Source organism: Megalobrama amblycephala, linkage group LG18 (assembly GCF_018812025.1).
Source record: "Megalobrama amblycephala isolate DHTTF-2021 linkage group LG18, ASM1881202v1, whole genome shotgun sequence".
Classification (NCBI taxonomy): domain Eukaryota; kingdom Metazoa; phylum Chordata; class Actinopteri; order Cypriniformes; family Xenocyprididae; genus Megalobrama; species Megalobrama amblycephala.
Window position 1 is genome coordinate 4,754,743 of NC_063061.1, and position 13,673 is coordinate 4,768,415.

The 13,673-nt window shown below is 36.2% G+C and overlaps 1 protein-coding gene across 1 annotated transcript; it reads right to left on the reverse strand.

Annotated features, from left to right (window-relative positions):
• Window positions 1-1,378: 1,378 nt before the first annotated feature.
• LOC125253304 lies at window positions 1,379-12,723 on the reverse strand. The gene is made up of 8 exons (XM_048167222.1): window positions 12,564-12,723; window positions 11,847-11,881; window positions 11,450-11,503; window positions 9,167-9,213; window positions 4,617-5,002; window positions 3,963-4,094; window positions 3,034-3,665; window positions 1,379-1,424 (listed from the first exon to the last, which is right to left on the reverse strand). The coding sequence occupies exons 3-8, from the start codon at window positions 11,458-11,460 to the stop codon at window positions 1,379-1,381; spliced, it is 1,254 nt and encodes a 417-aa protein (XP_048023179.1). The 5' UTR covers window positions 11,461-11,503; window positions 11,847-11,881; window positions 12,564-12,723.
• Between the last annotated feature and the right edge of the window lie 950 nt (window positions 12,724-13,673).

Consider the following 13,673-nt stretch of genomic DNA (forward strand, 5'->3'; position numbering starts at 1 on the left):
CTCATAAACATAAATAATTAAAACCAGAAAAGTCACAAAAATCACCAGAAAAGGATCAGTTCTTGGAGATGAAACAAAGAAAAAACTTTGCTAAGAACTTGCATATGTTCACTTGAGAGTTCTTTATCAGACAGATTTAATATTACATTAATGTCATCGCTGCATCAATGTGGTTTACCTCACACGTCTTCTTCACCCTCGAACCTCTTCTGGTTGGACGCCTCTTCTTGAGTTTGTTCTTTGAGAATGGCGTGGAGTTCCCAAAAAAGACCTTTTAGGATTAGAAGACGTCGTGGATGAAGAATAGAATAGGATTTGCTGTGGGTTCTTCCCGTGGACGTGAAGCTCAAGGTTTTCCTTGGCTTTATAGTCCATTGTATCACGTCTGAACTTGAGGTTTGAAAGTAGTCAAGTCTTCACAAAATTCTTTGAGTTGTTCTTGGATGGTCATTAGTTTCTTTCTCACACTCCAGGATAGATGTTTTTATAGAGGATGATTCCTTGGAAGCATGTTCAACAATTAATAACATCAAATCAAGTGAACAGTGGTTTAGTATCTCGCACCAACATTGACAAAATTCGAGAAATACATGTATTTAATAAGACCAATGATAGAGTATGGAAATATAGTGTATAGATCAGCTGCAAAGACACTGCTAAAGAAATTGGAAATAATAAAAAATCAAGCTTTGAGAATCTGCTGTGTAAATAAACAGTATTTACAGCTGAGCTGTTAGCTATCTTAAATGCAGTACAATAGGTAGAACATAATAAATTTAAAATTGCAGTAATATGCTCTGATAGTTTATCAGCATTGGTTTCTTTACAGTTTTTATCATCTTATAACAAACCTGATATTGTGTATATAATATATATATGTAACTCTGTACAGAATAAGTTATATAGGAATAAATTAGATTTATGTGGATTCCAGCACATATGGGAATTGAGAGGAATGAGACGGCAGATGTTTTAGCTAAGCAAGCAGAATAATTGAGGTAACATAGTAAAACAATAATATGCATTAATACAATGAATGCATGGCAAAACAATGGTATGAGGATGAGGCTAGGACATACTGGGATAAATAAAACGATGTACTTATTGAGAAAGCATCCTTCAGGTATGTGTGATTGTGGATTGAAGAAGTGGAGCATGCTATTTGTCACTGCATTAAATATGAGACACAAAGAGTAAGACTAAAAGATGAGTTAAAGAAATATGCGGTGAGTGTGTTGAACCTTAAGAATATAATAAATGAAGAGCAGATCATTAAAGTTGTTTTTATTATTATGAAAGAAACTGGATTAATGCAAAGAATCTAAATGAATAATAATATATATATAAATTAAGAAAATACTGATCTCTGGCTCACACTTTAGTACAGCAGGTGGTGGATATGCACCTTAATTGCTAGTTGCCTCCTGCAAAAAAAAAAAAAAAAAAAAAATAGAAGAAGAAGAAGAAGGTCTGCTCAAGAAGGTGTAAAGCAGTTAACACAGAGAGGAGCAGAAAGATAACACACAGAATTGAGACTTTCAATATGTGATTGACTTTATACTGTCATTTCTTTTCTTGCAGATTTTCATGCAAACAATCTTAATAAATAATAATATATTTATTTTATATAGTGCCTTTAAAAGTGTCTTATTCAAAGCACTTTACAAAAAAACATAACACACTTTAAAAAAACATACTTTAAATACAAAAGATATACAACAAAGAAATGCAAAAAATACGGGCTCACCACCACCCGTTGACCTCAGGAAAACAGTGAACAGTGGGCGACATGCATGTAAGTGAGTGAATACAAGGGAAATATGGCAAAGTCATTTCAAAGAGCCACACTTCCTGCTGCCAGCAGGTGGCACTATGACTAACTGAATATTGCATGTAGATGTCTTCAGGTCAGGACTCTAATAAAACATGTGAAGTTTGGGGAAGATCGGACATTGTATGCCAGAGTTACAACAACTTCCTGTTTCATTGCGAAACATCGAATTTGTCAGGCCGCCACGGACACGCCCTTCTGTGAAAACTCTAGATCTTCACAATTTAACATTGCAAAGGCCTTAAAGTCCGTGTGAACTGGAAGCTTTTCTCCAGTGTTGTGACGTATTTCCAAGTGAAACGGAATATTGAATAGAGGGCAGAGGTTTTTTTTTTTTTTTTTTTTTTAACCTTTATTTATATAGCGCTTTTTACAATGCAGATTGTGTCAAAGCAGCTTTACATTGATAACTGGTACATAATTTGGCTGCGCACCAGCTCTTAAATAATAGTGTCAATGCAGGCAGATCAGAAGCACTGTTGAATAAATGACAATAATACTATTGAATATCAAATGTCAAGTGTCCCCAGCTAAGCAAGCCAAACAGCAGTTTTACTTTAGCGCTCTTCCTCTCCATCTCTCGCTCATGACAGACCCATTGCAGAGGAGTGGTTTACACGTTTTCAACCCAAGCCGTCAAACTGACGTCATCAGAGAAGGAACGCCATTCCAGACCGGAAGTAACTTTTCAGATTTTGATTGAAGATTACCACGACAAACAATTTTTTTCTGTGTTTTTTAACTTGCATGGATGAATTGTTTACCACAAGACTAGTAATATGCACTAACAAAGTAAATAAGGTCAATTTTTATTTCATGTGTACTTTAAGATTAGACAAACCAAATATGATATTGATCTGATTAAAGCTCTAGGATGAGTTCGTTAAAGTACAACGTCTGAAAATGACAAAAACTGCCAAAATTTTGCAGAGAAAATTCAAAATATCTCACATCCTGTTGGGTTGCGCAAAGTTTCATGAGTTTTTGAGCATGTTTAGACCCTCAAAAATGTGATGTGTTGCACCAGAAACGATTCCTGCTCCATTCTATATGTGTATATATATCTTCCAAGGGTTTTTTTCCCTCCTAGGACTTTTTTCCCAGCACGCTGGGTTTTTCTCCTAGGGGGTTTTTTCCACCCCTGGGAGTCAGCCGACATTGGCTTAATGTAGCACCATCTTGTATATGTTACATATTACCACGCTTGCTTGTACATCTTATTTTTAACCACTTCTCTTTTTTTCTGTGCTTCTAATATGTAAAGCTGCTTTGAAACAATTACCAATTGTAAAACGCTATATAAATAAATTTGACTTGACTTGACTTGTAACATTGCTTTGTTGTACAGAGAAATCCTGCTTTCAACTGTTGTTGTAAAGTGTCTTCTGTGTCTTTTGAAGGTCAGCCAGATTACTCCATATTTTCCGGCCAAACTGGATGAGATTATTGTTGATGGACCTAGCTGGTTGGTACAATTGAGTTCCAGATTATGATTAGATTTCACCCGTGCCAAGACTTCCTCTAGGAATTCCTCTATCTGTATCTGTACCCTGGGATCGTCTGGTTGAAATAAAAAGCAGAGCTGTGTGTCATCAGCATTGAATTGGCAAGAGAAACTGTCTGCCAGAATCGGTCCCAGCGATGTATTGTATAGGAAGAATCTTGTAATGCCAAGTGATGGGAGGATGGACAGAAGATGCTGATGGTTAACAGTGTCAAAGGCTGCAGACTGATCTGGCAGAATCAGAACTGATGATTTGGTGAACGACACCAAGGCAGTCTTGGTTGAGTGGCCATTTTTGAATCCTGAGTGGTTATCATCCAGCTGGTTGTTCTGTAAAAGGAAAGATGATAACTGGTTAAAAAACAACTCATTCAAGGGTCTTAAATCAGTGGGCTTACCCGAGCCTGCATGAATGTGAGAAGAAATGTGCTGATGATGTGTTTGAGTAATGGCAGAAGTGTAGGAGAAATTGCCTGTAGAAGGTGTGAGGGGGTGAGGTAGGGTGGCTGCAGAGGAGAAGTTTAGGATGAGGGAAGATTGATAGCTGTGGAATGTGGATGGTCTGATGGGTGTATGAAGCTGATAACTGACTGCTGATGGTTGTAAATAAAAAAACTATAATCTTACATTACGGCTCTCTGCGATTTCATTCATGATATTTAGCAAGTCGTGCTCCAGAGATGCTCTGAAATCCTCGTGTTGTTTCTTTATTGCTTTGACCTCATCGCTTTCCATCATTTCACGGTATTCTTCCTCAGTCTGTTGAACAAAAGTATGAAAAGGCTTAAACACAAAATCTATAGATATTCGCTATCTAACCACCATTAGATGTCTGGAATCTAGGAATCAGAATGTTCAGAATTATGGTTTAATCTTATTACTTGACTTTCTGATCTCAGTCGTACTCAAATTTGATTGGCAGACTGCTGTGCCAATATAACCCAACAGCACTGAGACTTTTCACTGTTTGTGTCACTATGCTTACCATTGTTTTTAACTGTGAATTCCACACAGATTGTCTTTTTAGCACCAAGTGACTGTCTTTATAAGTGAGTCAATGAATCATTCACCTGATTCAAATCTGATTAAACTGGTTCACAAACATGAATTCTGTGATTTGCTTGGGGATGTAACAATCGGTTTTGTTTTTGGCATCATTAAATAGACAACATTGTATCTAAAATGTAAGTCACTCAATATAAACTTCTTTTTCATGTGTATGTAAGTGTAGTATGTATACACATAAGAATATAAATGCATAATATATGTATATGACCTCACCGGCTCATCAAAACATTCTCCAATCTTGAAGGTCTTTATTCCAGGAAAAAACATTTCACATTGGAACAGGTCCCTCAAACTCTTGGCTACGAGGTGCAAAATCTCATCCTCATAGGCAAAGACACTTCCATCCTCACCCAACAAAAGCACCAACTGCAGTCCAAATGCATCACATGGGAATTCATCAATGGCTCCAATCACCTCCATTTCCATCGATTCTGGGAGGTAAAAATCTTTCCAGGCTTCAAGCTGCTCTTCATCCCCTTCGAACACTGTTCCATCGAGGCCACAAATTCTCAGTGTATAACCTCTTGGTTTTAGAAGAGGAATCGTTGAGTTGCAATTACACTTTACAAAATGTGATATTTCACTGAGGTCCACAGCATCTAAAGCACAAGAAGTATATATTATTGTTATTATTATATTACAATAGAAATAAAAAGCAGGAAAAGACCTTATTTATAGTGTGCAACAGATACTATTTATTTATTCATTTAATTTTTTGTATACAATTTTGTACGCACAGAATGGAAAGCACACACACACTGCATCAGTCAGTTGTGAATTATTATTATTTTTTGAAGTGCCCAGGACTAAGAGATTTGGATGAATCTTGTTAGCTATAATGTGATAAATATTCAAATTCATCATTTCAGTGGTATGCCTGATGACACAAAGTTTATAAAACATTTTACACTAGTTGTCTTGATAGCAATTCCTGAATTTTATGGGACTGCATTACTCCCTCAATATCTTGATAAACCTGAGACTTACACAAGGATCTTATTTGTGGACTTCAGTTCAGCCTTCAATACCATCATGCCTAATCCTCTTACAGCCAAACTGGCCCAGCTCTCTGTCAGTGGATCACCAGATTTCTGACAGACCGGTAACAGCTAGTGAGACTGGGAAAACTCACATCCAGGACTCTCACAATCAGAACTCTGATCACAATCACAGTGCTCTCTCCACTGCTCTTCTCCCTGTATATGAACTACTGCACCGCAAAAGACCCTTCTGTCAAGCTCCTGAAGTTTGCAGATGACACAACTGTCATCGGCCCTATCCAAAATGGTGACGAGTCTGCTTACAGACTGGAGGTTGAACAGCTGGGTGTCTGGTGTAGTCACAACAACCTGGAGCTGAACACGCTCAAAACAGTGGAGATGATAGTGGACTTCAGGAGAAACCCCCCTGCACTACCCCCACTTCACCATCAGTGGCAGCAGTGGAGTCATTCAGGTTCCTGGGGACCAGCATCTCTCAGAACCTGGTGCAACTTTAGCCTAGTTTTGATGTAAATGGGGACTAAGTTACAACTTGCACATTAATCAAGCATATAGCGTCAGTTCTGGCAAGACACGTCAGTCAAGCTTGTGTCAGCTGTCACTTAGCTTATCCATGCCATCCAATAGGGATACTTTTCAGATTAGACCGCATCTTTCAAATACACCTTCAAGTTCCAGCCATTCAGAGCTGCTTGATCCAGTAGCCCCTTATTACAGAACACACGAAATCCAGGGGTGGAGACGGGTAGGTTTAGGAATATATAAAGTAGGAGGAGTTGGATCTAGATCCAACCCCCTGGATCTGTGGTTCTGCATTGAGGACCATCTCGCTGCCTTCGTCCCCTACTTCTCCAATATTTGACATGGCTCAGTACCGCACCTCTGCTCATGCAATCTGCGTATTGTATTACTGTTGTTATTAATTCCTCATGTCTGTTTACGGTGATGTTCACAAGTATTTGTCTGAGATGTTTCTGTTCTATTATTTTGCTGAACTATTCTGGTTCCTGGGGAAATGTGTTGCACTGTCCAGGCATGGCTGCTTGAATGAGCGCGGAGTTTTGCCCAGAACAGTTCCATACCGTCAACGTTACATTGCTATCACTATTTAAATTGTTTTTATTGGTAACATTCTTTGTTATCATTAATAAATCTTTGATGATAGTGCTCTGACAGAACTAAATATGTTTGTGTTGCACCATTAAATTTAGTTGAGGCATACTCTGTGTAAAAGTTTTTGTTTTACATGACATACTTCAGTTCTTTAGAAATATATGATAATGCTGACATTTACACTTGCTTACATTTTGAGAGAGATGCTCATGTGTTGTGATTTTGGACTAGCCTCACTCAAGGGTACCACAAATTTTGTGGTTCATGGTCTTAAATATTAATATTTTGTATTAATATCAATATTGAGTCAGATAATTCCTTCCAATATTTTTGGGGCACCAGTCAAGTCTCACCTTGACAATAAAGAACAATCATGGAAGATTGTTGACTGAATTACAATTATATAAATTGGAGGAAGTTCATCATCTGACCAATCTGAAGGATTTGTGAGATATCGTTAACTTGTAGAGCCTCTTACTGCATTATCAACACAAGGAAGACACAAGTACAATAAATGGATTTTATTAACAAAAGTATAGACAAGAGTAACTAACAACTACTGAATTGATAAAGTGCAAAAAGATTGATAAATGCAAGTGAATGAGTAGGATGTTACTATGGCAGTTACAAGTTAATCTTATGGAAAGATAAACTGTAGTTTCTCTAGAAGAAATAAGGCAAACCTTATTCTGAATTCAACAAATAAACCAAGAGATTATTTGTTATTAACTGATATCAGCTATGCAAGATCTAATGCAAATTAGATAATCATATACTGACAATATACACTAATGCCAAGATCTCTAGAAAGAGGTTTGGTAAGTGATATTTACGTCTGCCTGGTCGTTCTGAATCCGAAGGTGACGTCTTCCACTTGTTGAGCTGAGCAGCGTTGCAGTGGGAAGAAAGGAGTTGGAATCCGTTTCACAGCCTTGAACATGAAGTACTTGTGAAGGTTGAACTCCTGGAGGACAGAGAAGGTCCTTTTCTTGGAACACGCAGAAGAAGAAGCCTTGAAGGTTCTGATGTCTGTGCAGATGATCCTTATTCTGGAACACGCAGACAGAAGGATTTTTAGATTCTGAAGTCAGTGTAGATCCGGGCAGTCTGGAACACGCAGAGGATTTTGAAGTTGGTGCTGAAGATATCTTGAAGATGAGGGACTAAGCTTGTAGTCGTTGTCTCCGTTGCAGTTTTCCAACTCGAGCAACTTCACAACTCTGTAGAGTCGAGCTTAGCTTAGCACATCTTGGGACCGGAACTGGAACAGGAGCTGGAGCCTCGAACCAGACTGGGAAACTGCGGCAACCTGGAACCTGGAACAATTCTCTGTCTCAGAAACAAGTCTTTTAACCTGTCCCGAGAAGGAGGGAAATGCAAATTGGCACCTTTCAGATGCAGTGTCTTGATTGGCTGATGCTGTCAGAGGTGGTCGCTGCATGGCGCCCTTCTTGCATGAGGTTCATAGCTTAAAGTTCATGTTCAGAACAATGTCTTTAAGGTTTTTCCTATGCATAATTCACTTTCAGATTAGGCATCGTGCTGAAAACATAAAGACCTTTTACCTATGCATTCATGAATACCTTAATAGGCAAGTTTGTATAGTTTGCATGTACACAAACAACACTCATTAAGTGTATAGAGTTCTGATAATAGAAATGGAGAAGATTTGCTCCATTTTGTCCACTGTGTGCCTATTTTGTGACTTCAAGCCATATGGCAAACCTGTCTGGTGAGTGGAGTCCAGTTCAGGTCTAAGGAGTGAGGTGAACAATGGGGAAAATGGTGATAGGATTTGCCTGCTCAATGACATGCTAACGTCATCATTCTTCCTTTGCATAAATGGTGAGGGTGATTGTCTTGATAGGCTTATCTGCTAGCCTATCTATTTCCTTGTTTGCTTCTCTTTGAGGTGTGAGTTTTGGAGTCCAGTGCTTTTCATCATGGCAGATTGAGGTGATGAGGGGAGTCTGCCTGCTGATCACTACACAGGTTAAACAGAGCATGAATGGAGTAGTTGTGTTGGCCTTTTTTGATGATGCATTTGATGCACTTTTTTGATTTTCTCTGGGCGCACATACATTGTGATTCCTGGCTACGCTTGTGTGTTCTTTACACCAGTCAAATATATTACGTGTGCTTCCACTGACCCTGGAGCCATTTGATTCCACAAAAAAAGTGCCTTTGAAGATTTGTAGAAGTATGAAGATATTTTGGAGAAACTCACATTTGACCAAGTGTTTATCCAGGCGCATCTTCTCTACCCAAGGTTTGCTGCAGTCTCAGGTTCTCCAGTCAAGAGCCATGTTTTGGAATCTCACACTTTTAAAGTATTAATTCTCTGTTGAAGTTCTGTGCAAATTTCACAGATCTTGTTACTGGTCAAGATCTGCTTTCAGCATTTGCACAAGTGCTCAACACAGTCTCATTACCACAAAATGCGAGTGTCCAAAACTTGACAACATTGAACTCGGTCAGCGGGCGAGTCTTTTATTTTTACGCAGTATGTCTGTCAGTGAACAACAGACAATTCATTACAGCTTCAAATACTGAGGACAATGTCAGCTTGATATTTCTAAAGAAAAACGATGCTAGTAAAGCAGAGGTCTGTCTATCCAAAGGTGATTGTTGAAATAAAATTTTTCTTACCTTCTTTAATGAATGACAGAAATTCCTCCTTGATTTCTTCTGGGGATCTAAAGGGAAAAAAAGTGGAATGACATTTTATAACAGTAATATTTGAATATACATGATCTATTATGATTTTAATATAATGTGTTGCAGGTAATTGCCAATATAGAGATTGTATTCATAAAATAATAATGATTAAAAAAACATACATCTCAATTCTGTTTTGCAATTTAAAAACTTTTGCATAAGCATCTCATTTTAGGGGGGGGGAAAATGGTGTTTTACTAAAATAAATAATTCTCTAAAATAAATAAACAGGCCAGATGACGTCAAAGACGATGGTTCAACTTTCATTTTGGAAGTATTTTTCAACCGTGACGGGACGTGTCTGTTCAGTGGTAATTAAACGTCCAAATGTTTGCTGGGAAAAGCCTAATATAGTCTGTGCTTTTGTTTTCATTTTCATTTTTAGTCAGTGAATTTAAAAAGCATTACTTTTATTTTTAGATTATAATGTTACAGAATGTAATGTAATTTTACCTTTTTTTGCACATATATAGAGTGCTAGACAGACTACATTCACTATATTTGTTTTAATAGGCTTCAGTGAACACTGTTTGTAGGATTACAGTACATTAGGCAGGATGTTAAATTAAGATGTATTAAAATAAATACTGATTGTTTTTTTCTAAATCCAAATAGAACAATTTAGAAAATACAGAGATACACTACCGTTCAAAAGTTTGGGGTCAGTACGATTTTTTAATGTTTTAAAAGAAGTATCTTCTGCTCACCAAGCCTGCATTTATTTGATTAAAAATACAAATAAAAACAGTAATATTGTGAAATATTATTCCAATTTAAAACTGCTGTTTTCTATGTCAATATACAGTAAAGTGTAATTTATTCCTGTGATCAAAGCTGAATTTTCAGCATCATTACTCCAGTCTTCAGTGTCACATGATCCTTCAGAAATCAATCTAATATGATGATTTGCTGCTCAAGAAACATTCATTATTATTATCAATGTTGAAAACAGTTGTGTACAAATTTTTTTCAAAATTCTTCGATAAATAGAAAGTTCAAAAGAACAGCATTTATTTAAAATAGAATATTTTCTAACATTATAATTGTCTTTACTGTAACTTTTGATCAGTTTAACTCATCCTTGATGAATAAAAGTATTGATTAATTTTATTTCTATCCCCCAAAAATAAAATAAAAATTCTGACTGACCCCAAACTTTTGAACGGTAGTGTTTAATGTTACAAAAGATTGAGATTTCAGACAAATGCTGCTTTCTATTCATCATAGCATCATGAAATAAAAATGTAAATAACTGTTTTCAACATTGATAATAATGCAATTTTAACCTGTAAGAAATGTTTCCACTTTGACTGATCCAAACGGTCGATATATTCTGGTAACTGGTTACATTTATTAATTTCAAGCTACAGTTCTTAATGTATATAGAGGAAACTTTGATGACCCTCCTTTCTTTACTAATTTATTGTCTGATTTTACTGATTCACATGTTGTTGTAGGTGGTGATTTTAACAGTGTGCTTGATAATGTTTTGGACAGGACGGCCCAAATAATCCAGTTGCCTTGGGACTCCATAGTTTTAAATACATGAATCTGGTTGATATATAGAGACTGACAAATCCCACAGGAAGAGACTATTCTTTTTCTCACTAAGGCACAAAAGATGATTTTTTGCTTGAATCCAAACTTATATCAAACGTGATCACTTCAGATAATTTCTGATCTCTTTCCGACTTTAGCCATAAGACTAAACCATAGTGTTGCCGTTTTCATCCTTCTCTACTTTCTGATGTATAATTTTGTCAATTTATGTCTCAAAAGATTTCAGAATTTCTAGATATCAATTATAATTCTGAAGTAACTTTTCTTTTGATTCCTCTCCCAAGGCCCAGTGTTGGGTTATCACATAATGCTAATGACGGACGCTTCCCTCACGGGCTGGGGAGCGATTCTCAAAGGAATGCTGTACACCGAACTGAAAATACACTATCACGAAATTCTGACTTTAAATTGCAAACGGCAAGTTTATATCATGCATTTCTGACATTATACCTTTTAATTGTGTCAAATATCAGAACTATGAGATAAAAAGTAAAAATTGTGAGACAAAAAATTGCTATTATCTTTTTTATTCCATGGTGGAAACAAGATTTCATATGCAAACAATTAAAAAAAAAAAAAAAATTAAAACTAAACAACCAATATAAGTAAAATAAGCTATTAAAGGGCTTTACTACAATATGAAAATACACTTACTTGTTTATCATGGTTCAAACTGTGTCTCAAGGCTGAAGTCTCCTTCAAGCTGAGCTACATGGATAAAAAAAGAGGTAAAATTGAAGATAATATATTTTTATAATGTGAAAAAAAAAACTTATTCCGACCCACTTGCTATTTGGGTCTTCTGATATTTTGTGTTTACTTTTTATTTTTATTATTTAGGCCCACATTTCACTTATGTGTGCAGATATAAAATATGAAAAGATACAGTATATGATATAACTTGAGATAAACTTTGAAATATATACCATATACCTTGAAATAACTTGAAAAAAAAATATTTTTGTAGCATCAATTCAAAATGATCAACATTAAACTCAATGTCTCAAAATGCATCAGACTGTAAATTGTTTGAAATTAAACATTCACATACCTGGCTAAGAAGAGCACAGTGAACGCGGTAAAGCCCTGTAATAACATAAGCAGAATAAACACATATGCTTTTTATCTTTTTTTTTTTTTTTTTACATAATTAATTTGTGATATCAATTTACAACATTATTTTATTTTTATTTTTTTTTTAAAGCCATTTTATTGTGTAGTTTGGACGGGTAAATGTGGTAGTTTTTTTATTTAACTGCGGTTATTTTATCAAGATGGAAAACTGAAATAAAAACGAATACTACATTAGAGAAATTATTTTTCCGCTTCTGCAATTTCCCAGCAAAGATCATCACCGATTCTGAGTCATAGATTAGTCACAAGGAACAATGGCACATTGTATTAATTAAAGGCTGCCTAACATTTTACTTTTTTCAGAATTTCTTAATTATCAAGGATTTTGTATGAGAATACAATGTTTATGAATAAAGGCTTAGACAAAGTTCATACACTGTCATGTAACCTAAAAAAATGTGTTTATGTATCAACAACTAAAATAACTTATTTTATTAAAGACAAAAACTTTATTTAATATGACTCTGAATCAACCCGATTCCATTATCTCACCAGTACACCAATTTTTAGGCCCTTGTAAAGCATTTAAATTCATTTTAAAATTAAACAACTTTCAGTGAATTTTATCATTGGTTATTGGTTCAGTGAACTGCAGGTTCTGGTGGAAAATGTAAGAAAGGAAAACAAAACTCACCCAACTTCTCTCACCGAGCGATCTTTTGATGGTTGGACTTGTAATACAAAGTCTATGGGTTACAGTATGTGGAAAAACACCTGAAGAGGTAAAGAGGTGTGGTTTTGTCCAACCAGTTTCATTTACGTGAAGCTCCTGACTGGTGACAAAGCCCTGGCCCTGTGCGCATGTGCTAATATTTTTCCATCCAGCAACAATTGCAAATATTACCTGATGTCACCTGTTGCTTAAGAATTGCTTGTCTGAACAGGAGAGCAATTTCCTACACCCATTGATGATATGCTGCTTTGACATTCAACAGTCATTCTGAGACATCAACAAAAATAAACAGATGATTTCTATCCACAAGTGTTCAGTTTGAAATTAAATAACTTTACTGTATAACCAGTTGTTGTTGTTTTTTAAGGAACACTACACTTTTTAAAAAAAAAAAAATAGGGTCATTTTTCAACTCCCCTAGAGTTAAACAGTTTTACCGTTTTCGAATCCATTCAGCCGATCTCCGGGTCTGGCGGTACCACTTTTAGCATAGCTTAGCATAGTTCATTGAATCTGATTAGACCGTTAGCATCTCGCTCAAAAATGACCAAAGAGTTTTGATATGTGCTGCGTCCCAATTCGCCTACTTATACTACGCCCTAAAAGTATGTACTCTTTCTGTGAACAAAAAGTACTTACTTTTGAGTGTGTAGCAAAAGAGTAGACAAGCTTTGGGACATACTAACACGTCATACAATCGCGTCTTTTCTCTCTGTCGCATCCTGTCACCGTAAACTGGCCTGTCAATCATCTTACATCCTCCACATTTCATTTAGTTAATTTCCTACTGCATCGGAGAGAAATGCAGTACCACGTTGATCTGCAGTCTTTCATGTGGAGAACTCTCCTCATATTAATGCATAATGATGCATTTAAAAGTTAATGGCCATTCGGATCTTTATAAAAGTCCACATTGGTATTTGCAGATGAAAAATAACACGGATAACATTAAATATATATTTTCTATCAGGTTAAACTGATTATTAGTCTCTCAAACCTCTCAGCGTCGATCGCGCGTATCCGCCATGTTTTGTAGTTTTTTAACACTTTTTACTCGTGTTTGTAGTTCTG